Source organism: Hibiscus syriacus, unplaced genomic scaffold (genome assembly GCF_006381635.1).
Source record: "Hibiscus syriacus cultivar Baekdansim isolate YM2019G1 unplaced genomic scaffold, ASM638163v2 tig00111954_pilon, whole genome shotgun sequence".
Taxonomy (NCBI): Eukaryota; Viridiplantae; Streptophyta; class Magnoliopsida; order Malvales; family Malvaceae; genus Hibiscus; species Hibiscus syriacus.
The window spans coordinates 942725-956557 of record NW_024063221.1 but is presented as its reverse complement, the minus strand read 5'-3'; the positions used below and the strand labels follow the sequence as shown (position 1 = coordinate 956557).

The 13833-nt window shown below is 34.2% G+C and overlaps 2 protein-coding genes across 3 annotated transcripts; both read left to right on the top strand.

Moving 5' to 3' along the window:
* Positions 1 to 2092: 2092 nt before the first annotated feature.
* LOC120173540 (cell division control protein 2 homolog A-like) lies at positions 2093 to 9299 on the top strand. 2 transcript variants are annotated; one of them, XM_039180675.1, is made up of 9 exons: positions 2093 to 2195; positions 2434 to 2476; positions 2559 to 2743; positions 3292 to 3412; positions 5662 to 5835; positions 6434 to 6597; positions 8259 to 8346; positions 8447 to 8500; positions 8879 to 9299. In XM_039180675.1, the coding sequence occupies exons 2-9, from the start codon at positions 2468 to 2470 to the stop codon at positions 8993 to 8995; spliced, it is 912 nt and encodes a 303-aa protein (XP_039036606.1). In that variant the 5' UTR covers positions 2093 to 2195; positions 2434 to 2467; the 3' UTR covers positions 8996 to 9299. The 2 variants fall into 2 exon arrangements, with proteins under 2 accessions (XP_039036606.1, XP_039036607.1); XM_039180676.1 differs by having other exon boundaries at positions 2095 to 2195; positions 8929 to 9299.
* Positions 9300 to 10291: 992 nt separating this feature from the next.
* On the top strand, positions 10292 to 11835 carry LOC120173541 (gamma-glutamylcyclotransferase 2-1-like). The gene is made up of 8 exons (XM_039180677.1): positions 10292 to 10415; positions 10507 to 10583; positions 10803 to 10859; positions 10986 to 11042; positions 11127 to 11167; positions 11272 to 11343; positions 11418 to 11497; positions 11609 to 11835. The coding sequence occupies exons 1-8, from the start codon at positions 10307 to 10309 to the stop codon at positions 11818 to 11820; spliced, it is 705 nt and encodes a 234-aa protein (XP_039036608.1). The 5' UTR covers positions 10292 to 10306; the 3' UTR covers positions 11821 to 11835.
* The last annotated feature ends 1998 nt before the right edge of the window (positions 11836 to 13833 follow it).

Here is a 13833-nt window from a genome sequence, read left to right as displayed (position 1 = left end):
AACCAAATTTTTTTCCTTACCTTAGGATAGCTCACGTCACTTTGGAGAAGAAGATGAATAAGTTGGCATGAATTTGAGATAATTTCATGCTAATTTACCTTTTAATTTAAATTTTAATTAATATTATATTCATTAAATTGAAAAAAAATATCAATTTACCCTTAATGAAACTTAATATTTACTATCTAATCAAAAGACCTCAACCTTATCATCTTCTTAAAGTCAAAGATGAACGAACAATATCTTACTTTACCGATTTGCCCTTATCTTTTTTCAAAAATTACAATCTTGTCACTTTAATCCAACAGTCCATATTAAACATGGAATTAAATCCTAAAATCCAAAGATTTATATTATTTTCCAACATTTAAAAATATGAAAATAATATTTTGAGGTCTAATTTATCATCCTTCAGATTTTCCTCAAATTTTATTCGGTCTGATTTACATAATTTTTCCTCAAACTTCATTGTTTTATAACTTTTAATACAAAACCCGTATTGAAATTCGGATTCCCACGGAAACGTTATTCTTGAATTAAACTATTTATTTATGAGGCCAAAATGTAACTTTTAAAATTATCATTTTGATTCCTAAACTTTTTCTAAATTTATAATTTGGTCATTAAACTTTCAAAATTTATATTTTGGTCCCTAACAAAATCAATTTATGAAATAAAGTTCTTATTGAGAAAATTTACCACTTAGGTTCTTAAAGTTTTCTCAATTTTCTATTTTAACCATCAAACTTTTAAAATTTATATTTTGGTCACTATCAAAAATTTGGGGTATTACAAGTTAATCCTACGTTCCCTAATCTTCTTAAAGCATCAAGTTCAACGTGTTCTATCGATATGTATTTAATCACAATTTCTAGAATATTAAAATTAATCTGGTTACACTCAATAAAACAAATGAGCAATAATGAAAAATGTATGCTCATTTAGGCTTAAATCTCACAAGAAAATGTATTGTGTATTGAATTAAGAAACATATCAACCAACGGATTCATGGAACATCACACAAAAAAATTAAGGAAAATACTAATCATGTTGTTTTTACTATCGTGCGCCATAAATTCAAAAAGCGTGATCATGAACTCATAAGGTAATCAATGAAACAAAGCAAGATTCAAGATTAATAACAAGAGATTTCAACAAATCAACCAAGACAACTTAATTTCAACAAATCTAAGTGTGTTGTAAGGTTACATCTTTTCCTAAAAGGTTTGAACAAATTAGAGAATTTGTTGAAATTCTAGTGTGTAAACTAAAGTAGTAGATATAGACTTCATTAAGGAAGTTTAACCACTCTAAAATTGCTTGTGTCTATTTTTCATTTTCTAGTAAAAAACTTCTATCAAATTTTTAGTTGCCAATCCTCTCCCTCTTGATAGTTTTATTGGTTCGATTAACTCAACAATTTGATTTGTTTTAATTTACACCATGTCATATTCGAAGCTCCAATTTTTTATAAATATTTTTATTCTATCTGTGCTTGAGAAAATATTATGCACATTTTACGAAAAAATTAAAAGATTTTAAACTTGGTGGTCGTTTTGATAGCCTAATAGATATCTTATGTCCCTCGTATATTGTGAATCTGGTTTAAGTTGTTATAATCCAACCAAAAGAAGAAATAACAAAGTTTGAATCTCTTATTCCCACAATTTCAACAAACAAAAAATCTTCTTCTATAGTTGTCGTTAGTTTAAAGAGTAGCTAACCGAGTTAGGTGTCCAATATTATATAATGGTATTTTGATTCTGCCTGTCGGTTATTTCCTGTCCATTTCTATGGTAATTTTTTTAAATTTTTTGTTTCTTATTTGAAATTAGGTTTGAGATTTCAAGAAATTTCAAAACTTATGTAATATGATTGAGTGATCATTTTATTACTTTTTGAAATATCAGTGACTATGTTTTTAACCTTTTCACTTTAGTGGTGAAACCGAAAATGTACTCAAACTTTAGAGACCATTGATGTAGTTTATCCGAGAGAAAATATTGGAGCGAGGCAAAAGAGAAGTCAAACTCAAAATGGGTCACAACTGGTCTCTCGGTTTTAGGGTTCACGCTTGAGAACATCATCATTACTTTAATACTTAAATAGAAATAAGAGAAACAGCTCGTCTCTCTGCTCCTCAGGGAACCTCAACTCACTCACTTGCTCACAAACAAATCCGTCTATCATTTCAGGTAACTATCTTCTCTCACTTTTGGGGTTTACCTTTATTGATTTATTTTGTGTTTTTGTATTGGGCGGGTTATCATTCATTTGCTTGCTTCCCTAATTCATTTCCACGGTTCGGCTCTCTGCATCCACTCTAACTTCAATTCCCCGTCATAAAAGCTTCTCAAAGATTACAATGAATTCATATTTCTTTGATTCTTGTTTGAGATGAGTTAACTGTTTTCTTTTTCCTCTTTGTTCTAGCTTATTTTATTATTCACTTCTGGTGGGGGTGCACATGGACCAGGTAATCGAATTAGATCTGTCATTTCAGTTTATTTCAATTTCCTTATTTTCTTGCTCCCTTATGCACCCCCTGAGATTTACAGTACGAGAAAGTAGAGAAGATTGGTGAAGGAACCTATGGCGTTGTCTACAAGGCTCGTGACCGCGTTACCAATGAAACAATTGCTTTGAAGAAGATTCGCTTAGAGCAGGAAGACGAAGGTGTACCTAGCACTGCAATTAGAGAAATCTCGCTCTTGAAGGAAATGCAACATGGAAATATCGTTAGGTAGGCAATGCACGTCACTGCACGGCTCAGCATATAATCACATTGCTGTTTCACCACTCATTAGTTTACACAACTACACTGATTTCAATTTTTCTTCTGCTACTCTTTAATCACTTCATATACATTTTTTAGACAACAAAACTCTGTTCATTGCTATCTAGTCATGTTTGTGAAGCCTGCCAAAGAATTTTACGTTTTTTTACTATGGATGCTACTTGAATATAACATGAAGTGTGAATAAGTTATAGGAAATCTACATGTTGCGCTGAGTGCATAAGGAAGGGTAAATGGGAACTGCATAATAATAATAAAAAATATAAAAACAGACATGTCATATTTTCTGTAGGTGGGTGATATTGCTCTACTTTCGTCATGGATGTAAGTCAAAGTAGGTTGGTTAGTTAAGCCCATGAATTGGCATTTTTAGATATCATATTTTGATATCATGATATATTCTGGTCATATTTTGAATATGAGTTATTTTCTTTTGTCTATATTGCCTGTAACTGTCTTTCAGCCAGCTTCTCTGATTGCTCTTTTGGTGACAGGCTGCAAGATGTAGTGCACAGTGAGAAGCGTTTATATTTGGTCTTTGAATACCTGGACTTGGATTTAAAGAAGCACATGGATTCATGTCCAGAATTTGGGAAAGATCCACGAATGATTAAAGTGAGTCAGATTATTCTTCTGTTTGAAGGGTTTTATGCTCAAAATTTTCCACTTTGGACTTTAACAGTGCTAGAAAACCCGAGAATAATTCAATAAACTTATTGCCAATGGAAGATTACATATAACATTCGAAACTACCAGCCTACAAGGTACTTTGAGGGACCTTTTTCCTCTCAAAACTAACCAAGAACTGACCAGTCAATAACCTCCCATGTTTTCCCTTATTTTTGGTACAAATAATCCACCAAACTAACCGTTAGTATGCTAGAGATCACAATAAACAACATAAATTAAAACAGATGGTAACTACTAGAGACCATCAATGCATGATAAAAAACATAGTGTACCAAATCTTATATTAATAACTGCAGATCTAACAATACCCGCCCAACAAGTTTCACCATGTCCTCAAGGTGAAAAGAAGGAAACTGAGCAGAAATGACTGCATAGGATTGCCAAGTATTTTTGATGGCATGATCATGACTCGATGGCAGCCCTTTTGGTCCCTCAAATAAATTCCCAAATTCTACTAATGACTGCTGCAAATCAGAATTATCTGAGTCTACCTTTGCATTCAATTTAGCCAGTTCAACAGAATACCCTTCTCCATTTTGTTCCAGTCCTTTGAACAAGGTTTTAAGTGAAGCCACTGATTTGGACAACGAAGGACCACCTTTAATAATCTTTGTTTGCCTTTTTGTTTGGAACTTGTCAAACTCAAGGCTTTGAATTTGACTTGAATATCTCCAAAGTTTCCAGCCAATCTAATCCTAGCCTAGGTCAACATCAGCATTGCCCAAGTTAAACAGAATAATCTTGTATGATTTGCAAACCATCGATCCAGAACTCCACTCCCTTGCAGACTGAGTGCCCAATTCTTTTCTTTGATGCGTTCGCTTTGATCCATAATCTGGCTGAGAGAACCCAAACTACTAAGACACAATTCTGCCTTAATTTTACTATCACAAACATTGATAAAAATCCCTGTTTATACCTCATCATCTGCATCTTTCAAGGGTGCAGACAGCAATTCAAAATCCTCTGTATACTGTGCAATGCTTCCACTTTGTTGCCACCCTAAAAAAAACTTCATATAAGTTCCTTTGCTATGATGGAGTAAAATGTTGAACGATAGCCACCCGAAATACATCCCATTTGACAATTGGTGTTCTAGCTTCTCATCCTTGAAACAAATTCAAGGCTTTACCGTCAAAGCACACGGAAGCAGCCATTAACTTATCCTTGTCACCAATACCTTGAAGTGAAAATATTGTTTTGCTTAATGTTTTAGAAGGTGTTGCCAGATGGGTTAATAGGACAGCCAATTTAGAGGCTGATGCCTTAGCTAAAGAAGGAATTGGCTGATTCTGTGTTTATAGTTTGGATGTTTTATAGCTGTTTCGAGCTTATTTTGTTGGTGGGGTTATAATGGTTGTATCTTATGTAATTTTTTGGTTCAATAAAATCCTAAGGCTCTCTTTTCCTCCTTCCGCTGATTAAGGAGTTCCTATAAGCTCCATTAATCAAGATGGGGGGTTTTTAACGAGGCCTGAAATTGTTATAAAAAAAAGCCACCTGTACGGATTGTCATTAGAAAAAAAAAAAACTGGTGAGGCTCATCTCAAAGCTGGAGTGCCTCCAACCGACCTGCATGGCCCTGGCCAGCAGTGTTTTCAGCCACAGCTTCAGACACCTTAGGAGGATCTGTGAGAACTGTTGATTTGCCTTTCACCTGTCGACGGATTTCAGTATCTATTTCATCTATTTTTTTTTCAACCAAGCTTGTAACCCGACACATGAAATCCTTCACTTGGACATCTTGCATAGTCTTCTCCTACCCTTCAATCCTGCGCTCCAATCTGGTCTAAATCATGAATCTGATTCCAACTTGTTAGAAAATTGGAGAATAATTGAATAAACTGGAGAATAATTGAATAAACTGAAGAATAATTCCATAAACCTACTGCCAATGACAGATTGTGTATAACATTTGAAAATACCAGCTTACAATGCACTTTGAGGGACCTTTTTAATCCTGCCATCTTTAGTCTTGGACCTTCATGTGGTGGACAAAAGCCAAGAAGAAATATTGTGATGCTTGAAACCCATCTTTATTCTATTTTAGGGTCTTGTTCTGAATGCATAAAGAGCTAGCTATCATCAGTCATTGTTTGACCTTGGTTTTCTAATGGATTTGGGTGATGATAATATTACCCATAATAGTAATTTGTTATTTGATCATCTTGCAGACCTTCCTTTATCAAATTCTCCGTGGAATTGCTTATTGTCATTCTCATAGGGTTCTTCACCGAGATCTAAAACCACAAAATTTGCTGATAGATCGCCGTACCAATGCACTGAAGCTTGCTGATTTTGGTCTGGCCCGAGCATTTGGTATTCCTGTTAGAACATTTACGCATGAGGTATCAAGAATCATCATGTTTGAGGTTTTTGGATGTTCACTGTCGTATGGTTAATGGTTGTCTTTTTCTAGGCATTTATTGTTGATAAACTCTTGAAAATAATGTTTCATCCTCTTACTATACATAACAATTACAAGTTGGAACAAAGAAACTTCAGTTTGGTTCAGTGGCGGATCTAGAAATTAAAAAATGGGGGTCCAAAATTTTAATACTCTATTCTAAAAAATTTTGAGTATGTAAATTTTCTTATTTTTTTCTATTCCTATTAACAAATTAAACTAAATTTAACATTTTTCTCAAAATAATGGGTGTGCAATGGCTCCCTAGGGAGCCATGTACATCCGCCCTGGTTTGGTTTGCATGTTTTGTAGGATAAAATTATTTCGTTTCTATTTCTGATGACATAAACTTAGGATTATTGTTACTTGGGGTCTCAAATGCAACTTTAAGCCCCTTTAGAGCATCAGTGAATTGGTTTTATTTGGATATGTTATAATGTTTAGAAGAGAAGTGTGTGGCTATTAACTGCAAGCTCAATATTTTCAGTACATAAGCATACCAGTATTAGCTTGGTTTCTAAAGTTGTCTTTATCTCTAGGTTGTCACCCTGTGGTACAGAGCACCTGAAATACTGCTTGGATCTCGCCATTACTCGACTCCTGTTGATGTGTGGTCCGTTGGCTGCATTTTTGCTGAGATGGTGAACCAACGACCATTATTTCCTGGGGATTCTGAGATTGATGAACTATTCAAGATCTTCAGGTGTTGTACCCTCCTTACCACAGTTGTAGCTTCATTTTATTTTAGTTTCATTTGCTGAATTGGTAAAGTTTTTTTTATTTCTGATTTTAGTCATTTTCTTTTTCACCGTTGGTGCATTCTCTAAAGTCTTTGCTCAGATAATCTTGAAGGAAAATTTATGTCATTCAAAAATGATTTAGGATATTGTTTAATTATGGATCTGAAATGAGAACAGGCTGTTCTTAAATTCATAATTCGTTTGCATAGTGGATTGAACACCTCCCCCATATTTGTGTGTGTGTGTTGGGTTCAGCAAGGTTAAGTTTCTATTTTTCTGTTTTATATTATTCTTGCTCAGTCATTCTGCTCTTAGGGAAGATTTAGTATTTAATTATTCTTGTCATTTTGTCCAATGTCTGCATAAACACTAAATCTGGGATGACTTTGGATATTAAGAGGCAAACTGTCTTTTGCATGTTTTGGCTTGTAAAACAAGAAAAGAGAAACTTTAGCTAGACAAACTCTTAGTTTAATTTTAGTAGTCTTGATTATTTTTGTATCATTTTATATCATTCATGTGAGCCATTTTTTGAGCCTTGCATCCCGGGCTATGTAGGACTTTGCACCCTAAGTGCGCCTAGTGCCCTTGATAACACTGATAACGAGAAATATTCTGTGTACTTGGTCAACTAACTACCACCTATATGTTCTCTCCAGTTCCTTTACACTTCAATTTATGAGATTGGTTGCATTCATCATATGCATGAAAGTTTTGCATAAGCCAGTCTTTGAGCATTGTTGGTGCTCAATCTTGACAATGCGACAACTAGGAATGTTTTTAGCAGCTCGACTTTAATGCATTAGGGTCTTAAAATTTAGCTTCTTTACAATTCATTTGCAGTGCCATAACGATTCATGGGTTTTGTTTGCATAAGTTGTTACTAATAACAGTTGATAGTATTATGACTTATGCATATACTCAAATTATCTTCTTCTTTTTGGAATTTTCTTTTTTGATTTTTAAAATCAAGTCTCTTTTTATCTTTTGAATTTTTTGTTAAAATATTTAGGAAAAATAACACTTGACACATTTTAATTGGTCAATATTGCTACACCAGCATTTTGACTAATATTGTTAGTCAGTGGTGCAAAATGCTTGATGGAATGGAAGTTGGGGGTACCTAATCCTGAATTTTTTTCTTTAGGTTCCAAATCTTGAAAAGTGGTACAGGGCCAAATTTTATAGTACCCTTTTGAATAAGTCTTACAGTTTTACTCTTCTGACATTTCATTCCTTGTTCTTAACCTGCAGAAGACAATGCATTGCCGTAAGTCATAACCATGAATACTTGTTTCGGAAGTTTTATTTGGCACTAGAAAACACGGATCCTGTCAGAAATTCTTATTTTGACAACTGGATTTATTTCTTGTTTTTAATTTCCTTCTTGGTAATGGGCCTATCGGGGCTCTTTATCAGTATTTAGGTGGTCCATATTCCCACAGAATTCTTTATACATGTAAGTTCAAAGCAAAGGGGGCACTTTTAGGTCGTTCAACATAAAAGAATTGCCTTTTGGATGTAGCTTGTAGGAAAATATCCATGCACATTCACTCCCAAAATCTTGTGCATTCATTTTAGACTGATCTGTTATTATTATTATTAATATGCATATTCTGTGAAGAATCTTGGGTACTCCAAATGAGGATACATGGCCTGGAGTGACTTCATTGCCTGATTTTAAGTCTGCTTTTCCGAAGTGGCCGTCTCAGGTAAAATTATGTTTATGGCATCGAGAGGCTGTATGTTTTGTTGTGAACCTATTAATGAGAAAATTTTGTTTGAACTGATTGATGCACCTTTTACTTGCAGGATTTGGCAACTGTTGTTCCAAATCTTGAATCCAGTGGCATTGACCTTCTATCTGTAAGTGTTTATTTGGGGTTTTTTTTTGCTTCACTTTTCCATGTGAACTAGCAAGTATCAAAGTGACATTATAAAACATCTTTCACAGTTCTCATAGTTATGGGCAAAAGCTACATGGCAATTACTTAAGATAATTTGAGAATGTTTAGCTGATTTTTGCTTTCTTAAGCTTTAGTGTAGACATGAATGACTTTGGACTATTATATCAATTCTTTGTGTATGTTGGTGATAATTATCTTAATCGTGGCCGATCTTAGTAAATTTTAGAAAAGTTGTTTTTCTGATTTAAGGGCAGCCATTTTCCTGAAATGGAATAAGTTTTGATGGTCTTTGAATGCCACCATGGTTTTGGAATAAGACAAAATCATAACCATATATGGCTTCTCTGCAATTCGAACTGATTATACATTCTGTCTATTATCATCCAGAAAATGCTGTGCATGGATCCCAGCAAAAGAATTACGGCAAGAAGCGCTCTTCAGCATGAATTCTTGAAGGATGTTGGGTTTGTACCCTAACTATAGGGTTGTGGACCCCTCCCCCAACTATCTTCCTGGGAAGTGTCTATATCAACTAATGTGCTGTGTAGCAATTTGTGGGATTTTTAATCGTGAGAAATTAAATGGTGTGTGGTCTATATATATATCTCCTATTTTTCTGTGTTTTGTTTGTCCGTGAGTTTTTTTTCCTTTCGGTGATGGACCTTTGTTTTGCTATCGGATAAACACTTTTTCCCGTATAACTTTCGCCTACCTACTGATCTACAAGTATACAAGACAATCCTTTGGTTTGGATTTTCTATTGCTTTTGATTTGACCGGCTGAAACGAACTGCCATAAGGCAGGCAGTCATATTTTGGTTTTATTTAATTTCATAGAATGGCTCGTTGGTTAAGCAAAGATAAGTTTGGACTATATTGTAGTATAAGATAAGGTCAAAATAACAATGTAAATCTTATGAGAGTTTGGATTCAACAGCAGCCTTTCATTTAATTTGCATAGAATTCAAAGAAATCCATGGGCTTGGGATAAAAATGTATTTCTTCCAAGTAAACACGATAGACCAGGCCTTTGAATTTGACCTAATTGATCATCGGCCCATATATATGGTTTGAACTTTGAAGTTTGAACTTGAATATCCAAAGTCAACTTCCAATTGTTGAAAGATTAATTCCTAGGTGGCAACAGTTTCGGTCAAAACGTGTCCCTTAACTGTTAATGTGTCTAGATTCAATGAATCCTAAGGTTCACAATAGATTTGGTTGGCATTGCCTCAAAAAATCTCAATCGATCAAGCGTTAATTTGTGCAGTTAAGGGGCCTGTTTCCTCGAACAATGAATCTAATTCCATATTTTTCACGCTTTCCTACAATAAAAGCAAAACAGAGGAGGTGGTGGTGGGTAGTGGGTGGACAAGTCGGTATAACGTAAGTGGGAAATCGGGAGGGAGGGCAGCTACAAATACCGAGCTGCAGGCTTCAGCTCCCTTTACAAATAACAGTATCCATCCATCTGGGAAGAAAGAGTAAAAGAGAGAGGCGGCATTCAGCACCCATCGTCCTTGTCTTTCTTTCTTTTCTATCTTATTGTAAGTCCTCTTTGTGCATTATTATTATTATTTCTCATCATGTTTTCCTTCTTCCCAAACCACAATGTAATGTATTCCCCTGCCTTTTCCCTCTTTTCTTTAAACAACTTACATTTAATCAGTTTAACTGTTATCATGAGCATTCACAGCATATGTTAGATTGAATTAAAATGCATTTTTTCTTTTACTCCTCTTTGCTATTAGGTGTTTTCTATAACCATGGTTCTCTGGGTTTTTGGTTATGGTTCACTGGTATGGAACCCTGGGTTCGAGTATGATGATAAAATCATAGGCTTCATCAAGGATTACAAGCGTGTTTTTGACCTTGGTAAGTAATTTATCAATGTACGACAACATAATTATTTCTGCAAGTATATTTTGTTTTACTGGTTATGAATCCTGTCTATTTTGTATTGCAGCATGCATTGATCACAGAGGTACACCTGAAAATCCTGCAAGGACTTGCACCTTGGAACAAATTGAAGGAGCCGTTTGTGTAAGTAGTAGTTGATAGCAACTCTTCCATGTCAGATGATACACTTGTTCTCCCGTCTGTTTTCACCTAATTTTGTGCTGATTATGATAGGCAATATTGATAGAAAGATCTGGATATTGGGTTTTTTTTTTTGTTTGTTGATCATTATTGCTAATTATTAGTTGTATTGTTAGGAGCTGCATGTTTTCTTTGTTTTCTAACTGTGAAGTATTTCTCCAGTGGGGTGCTGCTTATTGTGTTCGTGGCAGTCCTGAAAAGGAAAGAGCAGCAATGGAGGTATTGTGCATCACACTTCACACTGTATTTCTTCATTGAACATTCTTCATTATCTCAGGCATTGTTTCTATCAAATTCATATTACTCAGAGAGAAATTATCTCTGTTTTTTATCCTCATTTTGTAGTACTTGGAGCGGAGAGAATGTGAATATGATCAAAAGAACCTAGTGGACTTCTACAAGGTATAATGGGAGTTTTTCTTTTTTTTTCTCTCTCCATGTTTTTTTTGTCACTACTTGTCTTAATATATGATTGCTTTCAATCAGGAAGCAGATCCCCTGCAGCCTGCTCTAACAGGAATTATTGTGTAAGTTACCCATGCTTCTAAATTCCCATCATATAATTTTTTTTTAATTGCAGAAAGAAGTTGCTTTGTGCATAATTTTCTTAACAGAAATGTTAAACATGCAGTTTCACATCTACCCCCGACAAAGTTTCAAACAAGTATTACCTGGGGCCTGCGCCATTGGAGGAAATGACAATGTAATATTCTGATCCTTCCATTTTGACCTTTTGATGAAAGTTTTTATGTTCACTAATGGATGTTAGATTTTCAGGCAAATTGCAACTGCTGTTGGACCATGTGGAAACAACAGAGATTATCTTTTCCTGCTGGAGAAGGCCATGTATGATATAGGTGAGTCATTTTTCTCCTTCAAACAGACCACGGATACGTCATATTAAGAACAATATGTGGAATTTGAATGACTAATTGAGAAAAGAAATGGGATTTGTTTGTGTTAAACAGGTCATGAGGATGACATGGTTATAGAGCTGGCAAATGAAGTGAGGAAGGTGCTTGGAACAATGGGGAAAGGAGTTTCTAAGGAGAAGCAGTTAGTAGGATCTCCTCGGAAGAAACCATTTAAGTCCCAGACCCAAACTTACATCCCTTCCACTCAATTGCTTCCGCTTCCAAAGCTGTTGCAATGGACTCCTAGTTTTTCCATCAACAACTGAAACGACGGAAAGTTAACTAGAAGGGCCAACCGTTTTATTTCTAACCCAATACATCTGTCTTAATCTAAGTACCAAAGTAGAGAGTTCTTTTTTATTCCTCTTTTTAATCATATAACTTTTGTGTTCCATTATCCAGAGCAATCTTTAGGGTTTCACTAGCACTTGCCTGCACCAGGGATGATCCTTCAAAAGAAACGCAAGTAGCTAGTTGCCTTTTTGTATCCTTGCTGAATCTGAACAAGTATTAATTTCCAAATTAAAATCACAATCGCATGCAATAATTTTAATAGCCATACAATATATGCACATCTATAAACTGGGTTTAGCCCTTACCCACATATGAATGTGAAGTATTTATCCCATGAAATGATGGCATTCTTTTTGAAATAAAGGAATCGATGTGATTATTTTTTAGTTCCATCAGGTATGTGTTGGGTGTTTCGGAGCGTGTCCCTCCAATATCACAAACGATTCCACCAGTAATTTGGGGTCCATCATCCACTTCCCACCAACTCCTAGTATGCTGCTGCATTTGTTGCACAAACCTTACCAGTCTATCATCGGGTCAGGCCCCAATCCACATGGCACTGCATGCAACAACCGACTTTTATGTTGCTCTTCAAGTGCCATAAGTTGCTTATCTGAAGCCGCAAATGTCAGCTTGGCCTTAAACGTAAAATATGTCTGCATCTGTCTCATAATTTGACCAAAAGGAAAATGTAGTACTATCCATAATTTTCATTTCCAATTTTGCAGGTTAGTGGGAAGTGAGAATATTGAAAACGATTTGAATATTTTATCTTGCACAAAAACTACATGTCAACAAAATTTTCATACCTAAAAAAAAACTATAATATAATCTTTGATGGTTTCAGTTCGTAATTTGTCGGTACATCCAATAAGCAATCAGATCAGATAGCAAACCCTGAAATGTTAATAATTATTCTGACCTTGAGGAAAAAAATCAATTTAGACTTCCACAATAAAAGAAAGTAAATTTGATCTGTAAATAAAAAAGTTTAAGTTTTTTATATAAAAATTTATCATTTAAATAATAAAATTATTTGTTTTTAGAAAATATATAATTTTAAAATATATGTTTTTGAATTAATGATTATAATCAATTTAATATATGAAATTATAAAATTTAAATAATAAATTATTTTTATATAATAGAATTATATAAAATAAATTTACATCCCAAGCGAAACAGGCTCACACTCTAGTTTTAGATAAGAACATCACCACAAGTAATATAATTCACAAAAGCACTAGTCTTAATTAATTAGGATAGTACCACGTAAAACAGATCAAAAGACTCCATTACATTTGAGGTCAGGTGACAAGTTGCACAAATAATTTAATAAAATAACTCTAATCTATGTATGAAGAAGTAACAGAGTACTAATATAGGATGTGAAATTATATCAATATATAGAGCTAATTTTAAAGTTTGACAATACTCTTGGTTCTTGAATCTAAAAATCATAATTAGTCTAAGTGAAATTAAGTTGATGTAAGCTTGAATTCAAAATGGTTGATAAGAAATCTACTGTTAAGTAAGTTTAAAAATGAAATGTTAAAGGATGAGTTAGATATGATTACGAGAAGAAACAAAGTAGTTGTTGAGGAGGGATGGAGGCAATTTTACGTTGATTTCTTTGCATAGAGAAACGAGATAAGGAAGAAGAAGAAAAGTGAGGAAGAAAAAGAAGAAGACACGCGACATAATTTTATTAACCGTAACTTTATTAATGTTCGTTAAGTTAGGGGTTAATATTGGATGGATGAAAACTTTAAGGGGTAAAATGGGCCAAAAACATTAAGATATAAAGTGAAAAAAGAGATATACATGGAGAGATAATGTATATTATGTTTTTTTAATAAATAGAATTAATGGTAAGTGCATGTAATGATAACCAAGGATTGAAGGAGGATTGCTATCACAATTATTTAGCTCAGGGAATTAATTTGGGTCATGTTTTATATGGTGCTCTTTTGGAATTCTTGGTC